The sequence below is a fragment of the Carcharhinus amblyrhynchos genome, unplaced genomic scaffold, assembly GCF_965287045.1.
Source record: "Carcharhinus amblyrhynchos unplaced genomic scaffold, sCarAmb.v2.hapA scaffold_608, whole genome shotgun sequence".
In the NCBI taxonomy this organism is placed as follows: domain Eukaryota; kingdom Metazoa; phylum Chordata; class Chondrichthyes; order Carcharhiniformes; family Carcharhinidae; genus Carcharhinus; species Carcharhinus amblyrhynchos.
In genome coordinates this window covers 31,692-45,873 of record NW_027650348.1, presented here as the reverse complement: position 1 = coordinate 45,873, position 14,182 = coordinate 31,692, and the positions used below count along the sequence as shown (strand labels likewise).

At 54.5% G+C, this 14,182-nt stretch overlaps 1 protein-coding gene across 1 annotated transcript; it reads right to left on the bottom strand.

Annotated features, from left to right (window-relative positions):
- Positions 1-3,511: 3,511 nt before the first annotated feature.
- Positions 3,512-13,454, bottom strand: LOC145339685 (peripheral myelin protein 22-like). The gene is made up of 4 exons (XM_080184199.1): positions 13,095-13,454; positions 6,601-6,712; positions 6,178-6,318; positions 3,512-3,990 (listed from the first exon to the last, which is right to left on the bottom strand). Exons 1-4 carry the CDS (start codon positions 13,170-13,172, stop codon positions 3,827-3,829), a joined length of 495 nt encoding a protein of 164 aa, XP_080040325.1. The 5' UTR covers positions 13,173-13,454; the 3' UTR covers positions 3,512-3,826.
- Between the last annotated feature and the right edge of the window lie 728 nt (positions 13,455-14,182).

Sequence of the window (14,182 nt, the reverse complement as noted above, 5' to 3'; positions counted from 1 at the left end):
GTGAGCACAACACATCTGCTGATGTATATCAGGTGGGGGAGGGAATGTCCGGGGTAGAGGGGGGAGGGGGAGGGAATGTCCGGGGTAGAAGGGGGGGTGGGGGAGGGAATGTCCGGGGTAGAGGGGGGAGGGGGAGGGAATGTCCGGGGTAGAAGGGGGGGTGGGGGAGGGAATGTCCGGGGTAGAGGGGGGAGGGGGAGGGAATGTCCGGGGTAGAAGTGGGGGTGGGGGAGGGAATGTCCGGGGTAGAAGGGGGGGAGGGGGAGGGAATGTCTGGGGTAGAAGGGGGGGTGGGGGAGGGAATGTCTGGGGTAGAAGGGGGGGTGGGGGAGGGAATGTCCGGGGTAGAGGGGGGAGGGGGAGGGAATGTCCGGGGTAGAAGGGGGGGTGGGGGAGGGAATGTCCGGGGTAGAGGGGGGAGGGGGAGGGAATGTCCGGGGTAGAAGGGGGGGTGGGGGAGGGAATGTCCGGGGTAGAGGGGGGAGGGGGAGGGAATGTCCGGGGTAGAGGGGGGTGGGGGAGGGAATGTCCGGGGTAGAAGGGGGGGAGGGGGAGGGAATGTCCGGGGTAGAGGGGGGGGAGGGGGAGGGAATGTCCGGGGTAGAAGGGGGGGTGGGGGAGGGAATGTCCGGGGTAGAAGGGGGGGGTGGGGGAGGGAATGTCCGGGGTAGAAGGGGGGGTGGGGGAGGGAATGTCTGGGGTAGAAGGGGGGGAGGGGGAGGGAATGTCCGGGGTAGAAGGGGGGGTGGGGGAGGGAATGTCCGGGGTAGAAGGGGGGGTGGGGGAGGGAATGTCTGGGGTAGAAGGGGGGGAGGGGGAGGGAATGTCCGGGGTAGAAGGGGGGGAGGGGGAGGGAATGTCCGGGGTAGAAGGGGGGGTGGGGGAGGGAATGTCCGGGGTAGAAGGGGGGGTGGGGGAGGGAATGTCCGGGGTAGAAGGGGGGGAGGGGGAGGGAATGTCCGGGGTAGAAGGGGGGGTGGGGGAGGGAATGTCCGGGGTAGAAGGGGGGGTGGGGGAGGGAATGTCTGGGGTAGAAGGGGGGGAGGGGGGGGAATGTCTGGGGTGGGGGGGGGGATGTCCGGGGGGGGGAGGGGGGGGAATGTCCGGGGGGAGGGGGGGGAATGTCTGGGGTGGGGGGGAGGGGGGGGAATGTCCGGGGTAGAAGGGGGGGCGGGGGGGGGAATGTCTGGGGTGGGGGGGGGGATGTCCGGGGGGGGGGAATGTCTGGGGTGGGGGGGGGGATGTCCGGGGGGGGGGAATGTCTGGGGTTGGGGGGGGGAGGGGGGGGAATGTCCGGGGGGAGGGGGGGGAATGTCTGGGGTGGGGGGGGAGGGGGGGGAATGTCTGGGGTGGGGGAGGGGGGGGAATGTCTGGGGTGGGGGGGGTGGGGGGGGGGGGAATGTCCGGGGCAGTGGAGGAGGGAATGTCTGGGGGGGGGTTTTGGTGGTGGGGGGGGTCTGTCGGGGGCAGGGACTCTGCTGGCTGAAGGCTCCATGCTGGGCCTCTGAGATCACTTCACCCTCAGCTGCTGGAGATGCAGTAACAGAGCCAGGAGATGCAGAAGGGGCTGAACGGTCACGCTGGACCCACTGCGAGGCTGCTGGGAGGACTCCCAAAGCTTTCAGGCGGATCAGCTCTTGCCTGTCATGCCTGCTTCCAATGCCAACACTGTAAGGGTGGCATCTGCAATGGAAAGCCTGGGGCAGGGGATCCTCACCATGGGTGGCAGGCTCCAAGCAATGGCCGAGTCACAGCAGGCCACAGCGGAGGGACTGAGCAGGCTTCTCAAGGCTCTGCGGCCCATGGCTGAGAGGCTCGAGAGCTTGTAGTAGACCCAGTGGAACAGGACTGAGACGTAGCGGGCAATGGCCTTGAGAACGTGACCCAGTCTCAGAGGGTCAGGGCTGGGGGCTTGGGGAGAATAACCCAGTCTCAGAGGGTCAGGGCTGGGGGCTTGGGGAACATGACCCAGTCTCAGAGGGTCAGGGCTGGGGGCTTGGGGAACGTGACCCAGTCTCAGAGGGTCAGGGCTGGGGGCTTGGGGAGAATAACCCAGTCTCAGAGGGTCAGGGCTGGGGGCTTGGGGAGAATAACCCAGTCTCAGAGGGTCAGGGCTGGGGGCTTGGGGAGAATAACCCAGTCTCAGAGGGTCAGGGCTGGGGGCTTGGGGAACGTGGCCCAGTCTCAGAGGGTCAGGGCTGGGGGCTTGGGGAGAATAACCCAGTCTCAGAGGGTTAGGGCTGGGGGCTTGGGGAACGTGGCCCAGTCTCAGAGGGTCAGGGCTGGGGGCTTGGGGAACGTGACCCAGTCTCAGAGGGTCAGGGCTGGGGGCTTGGGGAACGTGGCCCAGTCTCAGAGGGTCAGGGCTGGGGGCTTGGGGAACGTGACCCAGTCTCAGAGGGTCAGGGCTGGGGGCTTGGGGAACGTGACCCAGTCTCAGAGGGTCAGGGCTGGGGGCTTGGGGAACGTGGCCCAGTCTCAGAGGGTCAGGGCTGGGGGCTTGGGGAGAATAACCCAGTCTCAGAGGGTTAGGGCTGGGGGCTTGGGGAACGTGGCCCAGTCTCAGAGGGTCAGGGCTGGGGGCTTGGGGAGAATGACCCAGTCTCAGAGGGTCAGGGCTGGGGGCTTGGGGAACGTGACCCAGTCTCAGAGGGTCAGGGCTGGGGGCTTGGGGAGAATAACCCAGTCTCAGAGGGTTAGGGCTGGGGGCTTGGGGAACGTGACCCAGTCTCAGAGGGTTAGGGCTGGGGGCTTGGGGATCATGACCCAGTCTCAGAGGGTCAGGGCTGGGGGCTTGGGGATCATGACCCAGTCTCAGAGGGTTAGGGCTGGGGGCTTGGGGAGAATAACCCAGTCTCAGAGGGTCAGGGCTGGGGGCTTGGGGAGAATAACCCAGTCTCAGAGGGTTAGGGCTGGGGGCTTGGGGATCATGACCCAGTCTCAGAGGGTTAGGGCTGGGGGCTTGGGGATCATGACCCAGTCTCAGAGGGTCAGGGCTGGGATACAGTGTGTGTGAGAGAGAGAGTGTATGAGAGAGAGTTGAATCCTCTTCATTTTCCGTGATGTGATTGGGAATCGTACAAGCTAAACATTGAATTAATTGGAAACCAGAGTGAAAAGTAAATTTTATTTAAAGACATACACAGGTTACGTTGTGTTAAAGTATTCCATTATCGACAGATCATCCTGAACCGCAGTAACATGGGAGCTTCTTTCTGCACAGAGAGAAGGTGGAGGTGATGCTGGAGGCTGGGTGGTGTGGGGAGTGCGGTGGGAGGTGTGGTTCGTTCTCAGTGGGGAAGGTTAAAGGGGAGACTGAATTTGAGGCATTTCAAATCAGGGAAGAGGGTTTCTGAAGTGAGTCGATGAGGAGAAACTGTCCCCAGCTACAGGAGGATTGGGGACCAGAGGGGGACACAGATTAAAGGTCCACTGTCCTCCACTCCCTCAGTACTGACCCTCTGACAGTGCGGCGCTCCCTCAGTACTGACCCTCTGACAGTGCGGCGCTCCCTCAGTACTGACCCTCTGACAGTGCGGCGCTCCCTCAGCACTGACCCTCTGACAGTGCGGCACTCCCTCAGCACTGACCCTCTGACAGTGCGGCGCTCCCTCAGCACTGACCCTCTGACAGTGCAGCACTCCCTCAGCACTGACCCTCTGACAGTGCAGCGCTCCCTCAGCACTGACCCTCTGACAGTGCGGCGCTCCCTCTGTCCTGGCTCCCAGGTTTCGTGTTGGCCTAGATTATGGGGTTAGTGGGGGTTGTGTCCGTGGAGAGGGGGGTGGTGGGATAGTGTGAACAAACTGTGGTAGAAGCAGCCAGTTTAGTCTAATTTTCGGAGATGTATATACATAATCCCACTGCACAATGTGATAGGGAATGCTATCCAGCAGAGAATATAACTGTACCCATAGCTCCCTGTCTCATCACCGTGCATCTCCCAAACATGGAGAGTGAAGATCAGTGAGGCTGTCATCACACACAGACCTGCGGAGACAAAACAGTCTGATTAATCACCCTCACTACCCTCACCCACAGCGAGTGAGAGACTCCCGTCACCCTCACTATCCTCACCCACAGCGAGTGAGAGACTCCCGTCACCCTCACTATCCTCACCCACAGCGAGTGAGAGACTCCTGTCTCCCTCACTACCCTCACCCGCAGAGTGAGAGACTCCCGTCTCCCTCACTACCCTCACCCGGACAGAGTGAGAGACTCCCGTCTCCCTCACTACCCTCACCCACAGCGAGTGAGAGACTCCCGTCTCCCTCACTACCCTCACCCACAGCAAGTGAGAGACTCCCGTCTCCCTCACTACCCTCACCCACAGCGAGTGAGAGACTCCCGTCTCCCTCACTACCCTCACCCACAGCGAGTGAGAGACTCCCGTCTCCCTCACTATCCTCACCCACAGCGCAAGGGACTCCCGTCTCCCTCACTACCCTCACCCACAACAAGTGAGAGACTCCCGTCTCCCTCACTACCCTCACCCACAGCGAGTGAGAGACTCCCGTCTCCCTCACTACCCTCACCCACAGAGAGTGAGAGACTCCCGTCTCCCTCACTATCCTCACCCGCAGTGAGTGAGAGACTCCCGTCTCCCTCACTACCCTCACCCACAGAGAGTGAGAGACTCCCGTCTCCCTCACTACCCTCACCCACAACAAGTGAGAGACTCCCATCTCCCTCACTACCCTCACCCACAGCGAGTGAGAGACTCCCGTCTCCCTCACTACCCTCACCCACAGCGAGTGATAGACTCCCGTCTCCCTCACTACCTTCACCCGCAGCGAGTGAGAGACTCCTGTCTCCCTCACTACCCTCACCCGCAGCGAGTGAGAGACTCCCGTCTCCCTCACTACCCTCACCCGCAGTGAGTGAGAGACTCCCGTCTCATAGAACATAGAACATTACAGCGCAGAACAGGCCCTTCGGCCCACGATGTTGCGCCGACCAGTTAAAAAGCAATGACCCTCTAACCTAAACCAATCCCTTTCCATCCATAAACCTATCCACGGATCTCTTAAACGCCCCCAAACTAGGCGCATTTACAACTGCAGCAGGCAGGGCATTCCAATCCCTCACCACCCTCTGGGTAAAGAACCTACCCCTGACATCTGTCCTATAACTACCCTCCTTAATTTAAAGCCATGCCCCCTCGTGCTAGCTTTCTCCATCTGAGGAAAAAGGCTATCACTATCCACCCTATCTAAACCTCTAATCATCTTATATGTTTCAATAAGATCCCCTCTTAGCCGCCTTCTTTCTAGCAAAAACAACCCCAAATCCCTCATTCTCTCCTCATAGGACCTCCCCTCCATACCAGGCAACATCCTGGTAAACCTCCTCTGCACCCTCTCCAAAGCCTCCACATCCTTCCTATAATGTAGGGACCAGAACTGCACACAATACTCCAAGTGCGACTGCAGCAGAGTTGTGTACAGTTGCAACATGACGCTGCGACTCCTAAATTCAATCCCCATACCAATAAGATTAGAGGGAGAGTCTTCGATGGGAGAGTTAGGGGATTGGAGGGATGGTCTTCAATGGGAGAGTTAGGGGGACAGAGGGATGGTCTTCGATGGAGAGTGAGGGGATTAGAGGGTGAGTCTTTGATGGGAGAGTTAGGGGATTAGAGGGATGGCCTTCGATGGAGAGTTAGGGGGACAGAGGGATGGTCTTCGATGGAGAGTGAGGGGATTAGAGGGTGAGTCTTTGATGGGAGAGTTAGGGGATTAGAGGGATGGCCTTCGATGGAGAGTTAGGGGATTAGAGGGATGGTCGATGGAGAGTGAGAGGATTAGAGGAAGAGTCTTCGATGGAGAGTTAGGGGATCAGAGGAATGGTCTTTGATGGGAGAGTTAGGGGATTAGAGGGAGAGTCTTCGATGGGAGAGTTAGGGAATTAGAGGAATGGTCTTCAATGGAGAGTTAGGGGATTAGAGGAAGGTCTTCGATGAGAGAGTTTGGGGATTAGAGGGATGGTCTTTGATGGGAGAGTTAGGGGATTAGAGGGATGGTCTTCGATGGAGAGTTAGGGAATTAGAGGGATGGTCTTCGATGGGAGAATTCGGGGATTAGAGGGATGGTCTTCGATGGAGAGTTAGGGGATTAGAGGGATGGTCTTCGATGAAGAGTTAGGGAATTAGAGGGAGAGTCTTCGATGGCGACCAACCTGCAAAGATTTGGAATAAGCCTGTTGCGTAGAAGAGACTGCCTTTCTGTAAAGTGTAGAGTTGACAGAGGAAGATGATGAATGATGCACTGGAGAACAGAACGGCGAGAACCATTGAGGCCTGACACGCATGAAGCCATTCTACAAGAGAGACAAGGGTACACAATTTCAGTCTCAACCCATTCAGCCCCTCGAGCCTGTTACACAGGAACAGGAGGAGGCCATTCAGCCCCTCGAGCCTGTTACACAGGAACAGGAGGAGGCCATTCAGCCCCTCAAGCCTGTTACACAGGAACAGGAGGAGGCCATTCAGCCCCTCGAGCCTGTTACACAGGAACAGGAGGAGGCCATTCAGCCCCTCAAGCCTGTTACACAGGAACAGGAGGTGATTGTAAAATAACCTGAAGTATTCTAGGGTCTTACCTTCACCACCGCTCGAGTCAATCGCGATACATTTCCAGCTCAGATCCTGAACATTGTATTCACATTGATTCCACAGATCCCGAGTTTTATCCGGTGAGTAACTCCACCAAGACTGGAAAACAGTGCACAATGATCCAGAATGAGAAAAGAATGGATACAGCCCCCATCAAACACTCCCAGGACAGGTACAGCGCGGGGTTAGATACAGAGTAAAGCTCCCTCTACACTGTCCCCATCAAACACTCTCAGCACAGGTACAGCACAGGGTTAGATACAGAGTAAATCTCCCTCTACACTGTCCCCATCAAACACTCCCAGGACAGGTACAGCACGGGGTTAGATACAGAGTAAAGCTCCCTCTACACTGTGCCCCATCAAACACTCCCAGGACAGGTACAGCACGGGGTTAGATACAGAGTAAAGCTCCCTCTACACTGTCTCCCCCATCAAACACTCCCAGGACAGGTACAGCACGGGGTTAGATACAGAGTAAAGCTCCCTCTACACTGTCCCCATCAAACACTCTCAGGACAGGTACAGCGCGGGGTTAGATACAGAGTAAAGCTCCCTCTACACTGTCCCCATCAAACACTCTCAGGACAGGTACAGCACGGGGTTAGATACAGAGTAAAGCTCCCTCTACACTGTCCCCCATCAAACACTCCCAGGACAGGTACAGCACGGGGTTAGATACAGAGTAAAGCTCCCTCTACACTGTCCCCCCATCAAACACTCCCAGGACAGATACAGCACGGGGTTAGATATAGAGTAAAGCTCCCTCTACACTGTCCCCATCAAACACTCCCAGGACAGGTACAGCACGGGGTTAGATACAGAGTAAATCTTCCTCTACACTGTCCCCCATCAAACACTCCCAGGACAGATACAGCACGGGGTTAGATACAGCGTAAAGCTCCCTCTACACTGTCCCCCCATCAAACCCTCCCAGGACAGATACAGCACAGGGTTAGATACAGAGTAAAGCTCCCTCTACACTGTCCCCATCAAACACTCCCAGGACCGGTACAGCACGGTGTTAGATACAGAGTAAAGCTCCCTCTACACTGTCCCCCCATCAAACACTCCCAGGACCGGTACAGCACGGGGTTAGATACAGAGTAAAGCTCCCTCTACACTGTCCCCCCATCAAGAACACCCAGGACCGGTACAGCACGGGGTTAGATACAGAATAAAGCTCCCTCTACACTGTCCCCATCAAACACTCCCAGGACAGGTACAGTACGGGGTTAGATACAGAGTAAAGCTCCCTCTACACTGTCCCCCATCAAACACTCCCAGGACAGGTATAGCACAGGGTTATGTACAGAGTAAAGCTCCCTCTACACTGTCCCCATCAAACACTCCCAGGACAGGTACAGTACGGGGTTAGATACAGAGTTAAGCTCCCTCTACACTGTCCCCCCATCAAACACTCCCAGGACAGGTACAGCACGGGGTTAGATACAGAGTAAAGCTCCCTCTACACTGTGCCCCATCAAACACTCCCAGGACAGGTACAGCACGGGGTTAAATACAGAGTAAAGCTCCCTCTACACTGTCCCCAATCAAACACTCCCAGGACAGGTACAGCACGGGGTTAGATACAGAGTAAAGTTCCCTCTACACTGTCCCCCCCATCAAACGCTCCCAGGACAGGTACAGCACGGGGTTAGATACAGAGTAAAGCTCCCTCTACACTGTCCCCATCAAACACTCCCAGGACAGGTACAGCACAGGGTTAGATACAGAGTAAAGCTCCCTCTACACTGTCCCCCCATCAAACACTCCCAGGACAGGTATAGCACAGGGTTATGTACAGAGTAAAGCTCCCTCTACACTGTCCCCCCATCAAACACTCCCAGGACAGGTACAGCACAGGGTTAGATACAGAGTAAAGCTCCCTCTACACTGTCCCCATCAAACACTCCCAGGACAGGTACAGCACGGGGTTAGATACAGAGTAAAGCTCCCTCTACACTGTCCCCCCATCAAACACTCCCAGGACAGGTATAGCACAGGGTTATGTACAGAGTAAAGCTCCCTCTACACTGTCCCCCCATCAAACTCTCCCAGGACAGGTACAGCACGGGGTTAGATACAGAGTAAAGCTCCCTCTACACTGTCCCCATCAAACACTCCCAGGACAGGTACAGCACGGGGTTAGATACAGAGTAAAGCTCCCTCTACACTGTCCCCATGAAACACTCCCAGGACAGATAGAGCACAGGGTTAGTTAGAGAGTAAAGCTCCCTCTACACTGTCCCCATTAAACACTCCCAGGACAGGTACAGCACGGGGTTAGATACAGAGTAAAGCTCCCTCTACACTGTCCCCATCAAACACTCCCAGGACAGGGACAGCACGGGGTTAGATACAGAGTAAAGCTCCCTCTACACTGTCCCTCATCAAACACTCCCAGGACAGGTACAGCACGGGGATAGATACAGAGTAAAGCTCCCTCTACACTGTCCCCATCAAACACTCATGATGTGGGTATGCCGGCGTTGGACTGGCGTAAACACAGTGAAAAGTCTGACAACACCAGGTTTTAGTCCAACCTATTTATTTGATAATATACTCGCAAGCTTTCGGGTTAGTCTCTTCGTCAGGTGAATGGAGAGTTCTGGCCTCAGACAGAGCGTATAAAGCACAGACAGTTTACAGATTACTGATTAGAATGCGAATCCTTACACCTAACCTGCTGTTCAAGACCTGAAGTGGCTGATAATGTGAGTGGAAGGAGCACTGATCACAGTTTAAAGAGATGTGTATTGTCTCCAGACAGTACAGTAAGTGAGGTTTTGCAAACCCAGGCAAGTCATGGGGGTTACAGATAGTGCGACATGAACCCAAGATCCCTGTTGAGACCGTCCTCATGTGTGCGGAACTTGGCTATCAGTCTCTGTTCAGCGACTCTGTGCTCTCGTGTGTCGTGAAGGCCGCCTTGGAGAATGCTTACCCGAAGGTCAGAGGCTGAATGCCCGTGACCACTGAAGTGTTCGCCAACAGGAAGGGAACAGTCTTGCCTGGTGACTGACGAGCGATGTTCATTCATCCGTTGTCGTAGCGTCTGCATGGTCTCCCCAATGTACCATGCTTCGGGACATCCTTTCTTGCAACGTATCAGGTAGACAATGTTGGCCGAGTTGCAAGAGTATTTACCATGTACCTGGTGGATGGTATTCTCACGTGTGATGATGGTATCCATGTCGATGATCTGGCATGTCTTGCAGAGGTTGCTGTGGCAGGGTTGTGTGGTGTTGTGGTCACTGTTCTCCTGAAGGCTGGGTAGTTTGCTGCGAACAATGGTCTGTTTGAGGTTGTGTGGTTGTCTGAAAGCAAGAAGTGGGGGTGTGGGGATAGCCCTGGCGAGATGTTCGTCTTCATCAATGATATGTTGAAGACTCCGGAGAAGATGTCGTAGCTTCTCCGCTCCGGGGAAGTACTGGACGACGAAGGGTACTCTGTCCACTGTGTCCCGTGTTTGCCTTCTGAGGAGATCGGTGCGGTTTTTCGCTGTGGCGCATCGGAACTGCCGATCTATGAGTCGAGCACCATATCCTGTTCTTATGAGGGCATCTTTCAGGGTCTGGAGGTGTCTGTCACGATCCTCCTCATCTGAGCAAATCCTGTGTATACGGAGGGCTTGTCCATAGGGAATGGCTTCTTTAACATGTTTAGGGTGGAAACTGGAGAAGTGGAGCATTGTGAGATTGTCTGTGGGCTTGCGGTACAGTGAGGTGCTGAGGTGACCGTCCTTAATGGAGATGCGTGTGTCCAAGAATGCAACTGATTCTGGGGAATAGTCCATGGTGAGTCTGATGGTGGGGTGGAATTTGTTGATATCGTCATATAGTTGTTTCAGTGATTGTTCACCATGAGGCCAAAGGAAGAAAATGTCATCGATGTATCTAGTGTATAGCATCGGTTGAAGATTCTGTGCAGTGAAGAAGTCTTGTTCGAACCTGTGCATGAAGATGTTGGCATATTGAGGTGCAAATTTGGTCCCCATGGCTGTTCCATGTGTCTGGATGAAAAACTGTTTGTTGAAGGTGAAGACATTGTGGTCCAGGATAAAGCGGATGAGTTGTAAAATTGCATCTGGAAACTGGCAGTTGTCAGCATTGAGTACTGAGGCAGTCGCAGCAATGCCATCATTGTGGGAGATGTTGGTGTAGAGCGCTGAGACATCCATTGTGACAAGGAGTGTCCCTGGTTCAACTGCTCCGTGTGTGCTGAGTTTCAGTAGAAAGTCCATAGTGTCGCGACAAAAGCTGGGGGTTCTTTGTACAATGGGTTTCAGGATGCCCTCGACGTAGCCGGAGAGGTTCTCACACAGAGTTCCATTGCCCGATACGATGGGACGGCCAGGTGTGTTTGCCTTGTGTATCTTTGGGAGGCAGTAGAGATCTCCAATGCGGGGAGTACGTGGAATGAGAGCACGGAGGGTGCTCTGAAGGTCCAGATCAAAGGTCTTGATCAGATTGTTGAGTTGACGAGTGTGTTCTTTGGTCGGATCTGTGGGTAATTGTCTGTAGTGTTCCTCATTGTTTAGTTGTCGGTACACTTCTTTACAGTAATCCGTTCTGTTCAGTATGACGATGGCCCCTCCTTTGTCTGCTGGTTTGATGACAATGTTGCGGTTTGTCTTGAGAGCGTGGATGGCGTTGCGTTGTGCTTGGGTGATGTTTGGGGCTGTCTTGTGAGTGCGGCTGATGAATCTGGTGTTAACGCACCTCCTGATGGTTTGGGCATACAAGTCCAGTCAAGGGCAGCGGCCTTCCGGAGGAGTCCAATTGGATTCCTTCCTCGTAGGCTGTTGCACTGCGGATCTCTCTGTCGGCTGTTCTGGTTCATCGACTGTCTCAAACTGTCTGTGCTTTATATGCTCTGTCTGAGGCCAGAACTCTCCATTCACCTGACGAAGGGACTAACCCGAAAGCTTGCGAGTATATTATCAAATAAATAGGTTGGACTAAAACCTGGTGTTGTCAGACTTCTCACCCCATCAAACACTCCCAGGACAGGTACAGCACGGGGTTAGATACAGAGTAAAGCTCCCTCTACACTGTCCCCCATCAAACAGTCCCAGGACAGGTATAGCACAGGGTTATGTACAGAGTAAAGCTCCCTCTACACTGTCCCCCCATCAAACACTCCCAGGACAGGGACAGCACGGGGTTAGATACAGAGTAAAGCTCCCTCTACACTGTCCCCTCCATCAAACGCTCCCAGGACGGGTACAGCACGGGGTTAGATACAGAGTAAAGCTCCCTCTACACTGTCCCCATCAAACACTCCCAGGACAGGTACAGCACAGGGTTAGATACAGAGTAAAGCTCCCTCTACACTGTCCCCATCAAACACTCCCAGGACAGGTACAGCACGGGGTTAGATACAGAGTAAAGCTCCCTCTACACTGTCCCCATCAAACACTCCCAGGACAGGTACAGCACGGGGTTAGATACAGAGTAAAGCTCCTTCTACACTGTCCCCATCAAACACTCCCAGGACAGGTACAGCACGGGGTTAGATACAGAGTAAAGCTCCCTCTACACTGTTCCCTATCAAACACTCCCAGGACAGGTACAGCACGGGGTTAGATACAGAGTAAAGCTCCCTCTACACTGTCCCCATCAAACACTCCCAGGACAGGTACAGCACGGGGTTAGATACAGAGTAAAGCTCCCTCTACACTGTCCCCATCAAACACTCCCAGGACAGGTACAGCACGGGGTTAGATACAGAGTAAAGCTCCTTCTACACTGTCCCCATCAAACACTCCCAGGACAGGTACAGCACGGGGTTAGATACAGAGTAAAGCTCCCTCTACACTGTCCCCATCAAACACTCCCAGGACAGGTACAGCACGGGGTTAGATACAGAGTAAAGCTCCCTCTACACTGTCCCCATCAAACACTCCCAGGACAGGTACAGCACGGGGTTAGATACAGAGTAAAGCTCCCTCTACACTGTCCCCATCAAACACTCCCAGGACAGGTACAGCACGGGGTTAGATACAGAGTAAAGCTCCCTCTACACTGTCCCCATCAAACACTCCCAGGACAGGTACAGCACGGGGTTAGATACAGAGTAAAGCTCCCTCTACACTGTCCCCATCAAACACTCCCAGGACAGGTACAGCACGGGGTTAGATACAGAGTAAAGCTCCCTCTACACTGTCCCCATCAATCACTCCCAGGACAGGAACAGCACGGGGTTAGATACAGAGTAAAGCTCCCTGTACACTGTCCCCATCAAACACTCCCAGGACAGATACAGCACGGGATTAGATACAGAGTAAATCTCCCTCTACACTGTCCCCCATCAAACACTCCCAGGACAGGTACAGCTCGGGGTTAGATACAGAGTAAATCTCCCTCTACACTGTCCCCCATCAAACACTCCCAGGACAGGTACAGCACGGGGTTAGATACAGAGTAAAGCTCCCTCTACACTGTGGTGTGGTGCGGTGCAGTTTCTTGTTCCCTTACATTGTCAATGGTGGCGATGTAGAGGAGAATGAGTGCTGTGAGGTGAATGACTAACAGCGTGGGAAGCAGCAGGTACATCCTGAAACCTTTGTGCCTCTGAAAGAGAGAAATTCTGCGGTTAGTTAAAGTTGAGAAACAGAATGTAGCCTATTTCCTCGTCCCTCTCCTGTCTCTCTCTGTGCTCTCGTCCTCTCCCTGCCTGAGCTCTGGAGCTTTCTCCACTCGGACACTCTTTGTCCTCATTCGGATGGTGGGATGTTTGAGAATGGATTGAGTTGTGGCGGGGTTCCGGTCTCCTGCCTCCATCCTCACTCCTTTCCTTCACATGCACTCACCTGCACCCCTCCAGCTCGGGGTACCCTCCCCATTCACACTGCTTCCTCAGCACTAATCTACCTCACTGGTCTCTCTGCACCCCCTCTCCCACTTGCCACCCCCCCCATCTCTTTCTCTGTCTCTCTCTGTCCTCCAACTCTCTTTATCTTTCTGTTCTTTGTCTCACTTTATCTCTGTCAGCCTCAGACTGTCCTTTCTATCAAGCAGTCTCAGTCTCTCTCTCTCTCTTTCTCGCTGTCTCTCTCTCTCTCACTCTGTCTCTGTCTGCCTGTCTGTCTGTCTCTCTTTCTCTGTCTGTCTCTGTCTCTCTCTGTCTGTCTGTGTGTGTGTGTGTGTGTGTGTGTGTGTGTGTGTGTGTGTCTCTCTCTCTCTCTCTGTCACTCAGTCTCTGTCTCTCTCTTTCTCTGTCTCTCTCTCTCTGTCTCTCTGTCTCTGTCTCTCTGTCTCTCTCTCTCTATGTCTCTGTCTCTCTCTCTGTCACTCTGTCTCGGTCTCTCTCTGTCTCGGTCTCTCTCTGTCACTCTGTCTCTGTCTCTCTCTCTGTCTCTGTCTGTCTCTCTCTCTGTCTCTGCCTCTCTCTCTCTGTCTCTGCCTCTCTCTGTCCTTCTGTGTCTCTCTCCCTCTCTGTCTCTCTCTCTCTGTCTCTCTGTCTCTCTATCTGCCTCTCTCAGTCTCTGTCTCTCTCTGTTTCTGTCCCACTGCTGTTACTCACAGTTTGGACTCAGTAGTTCCTCTTTCTCAGTATTTCTGTG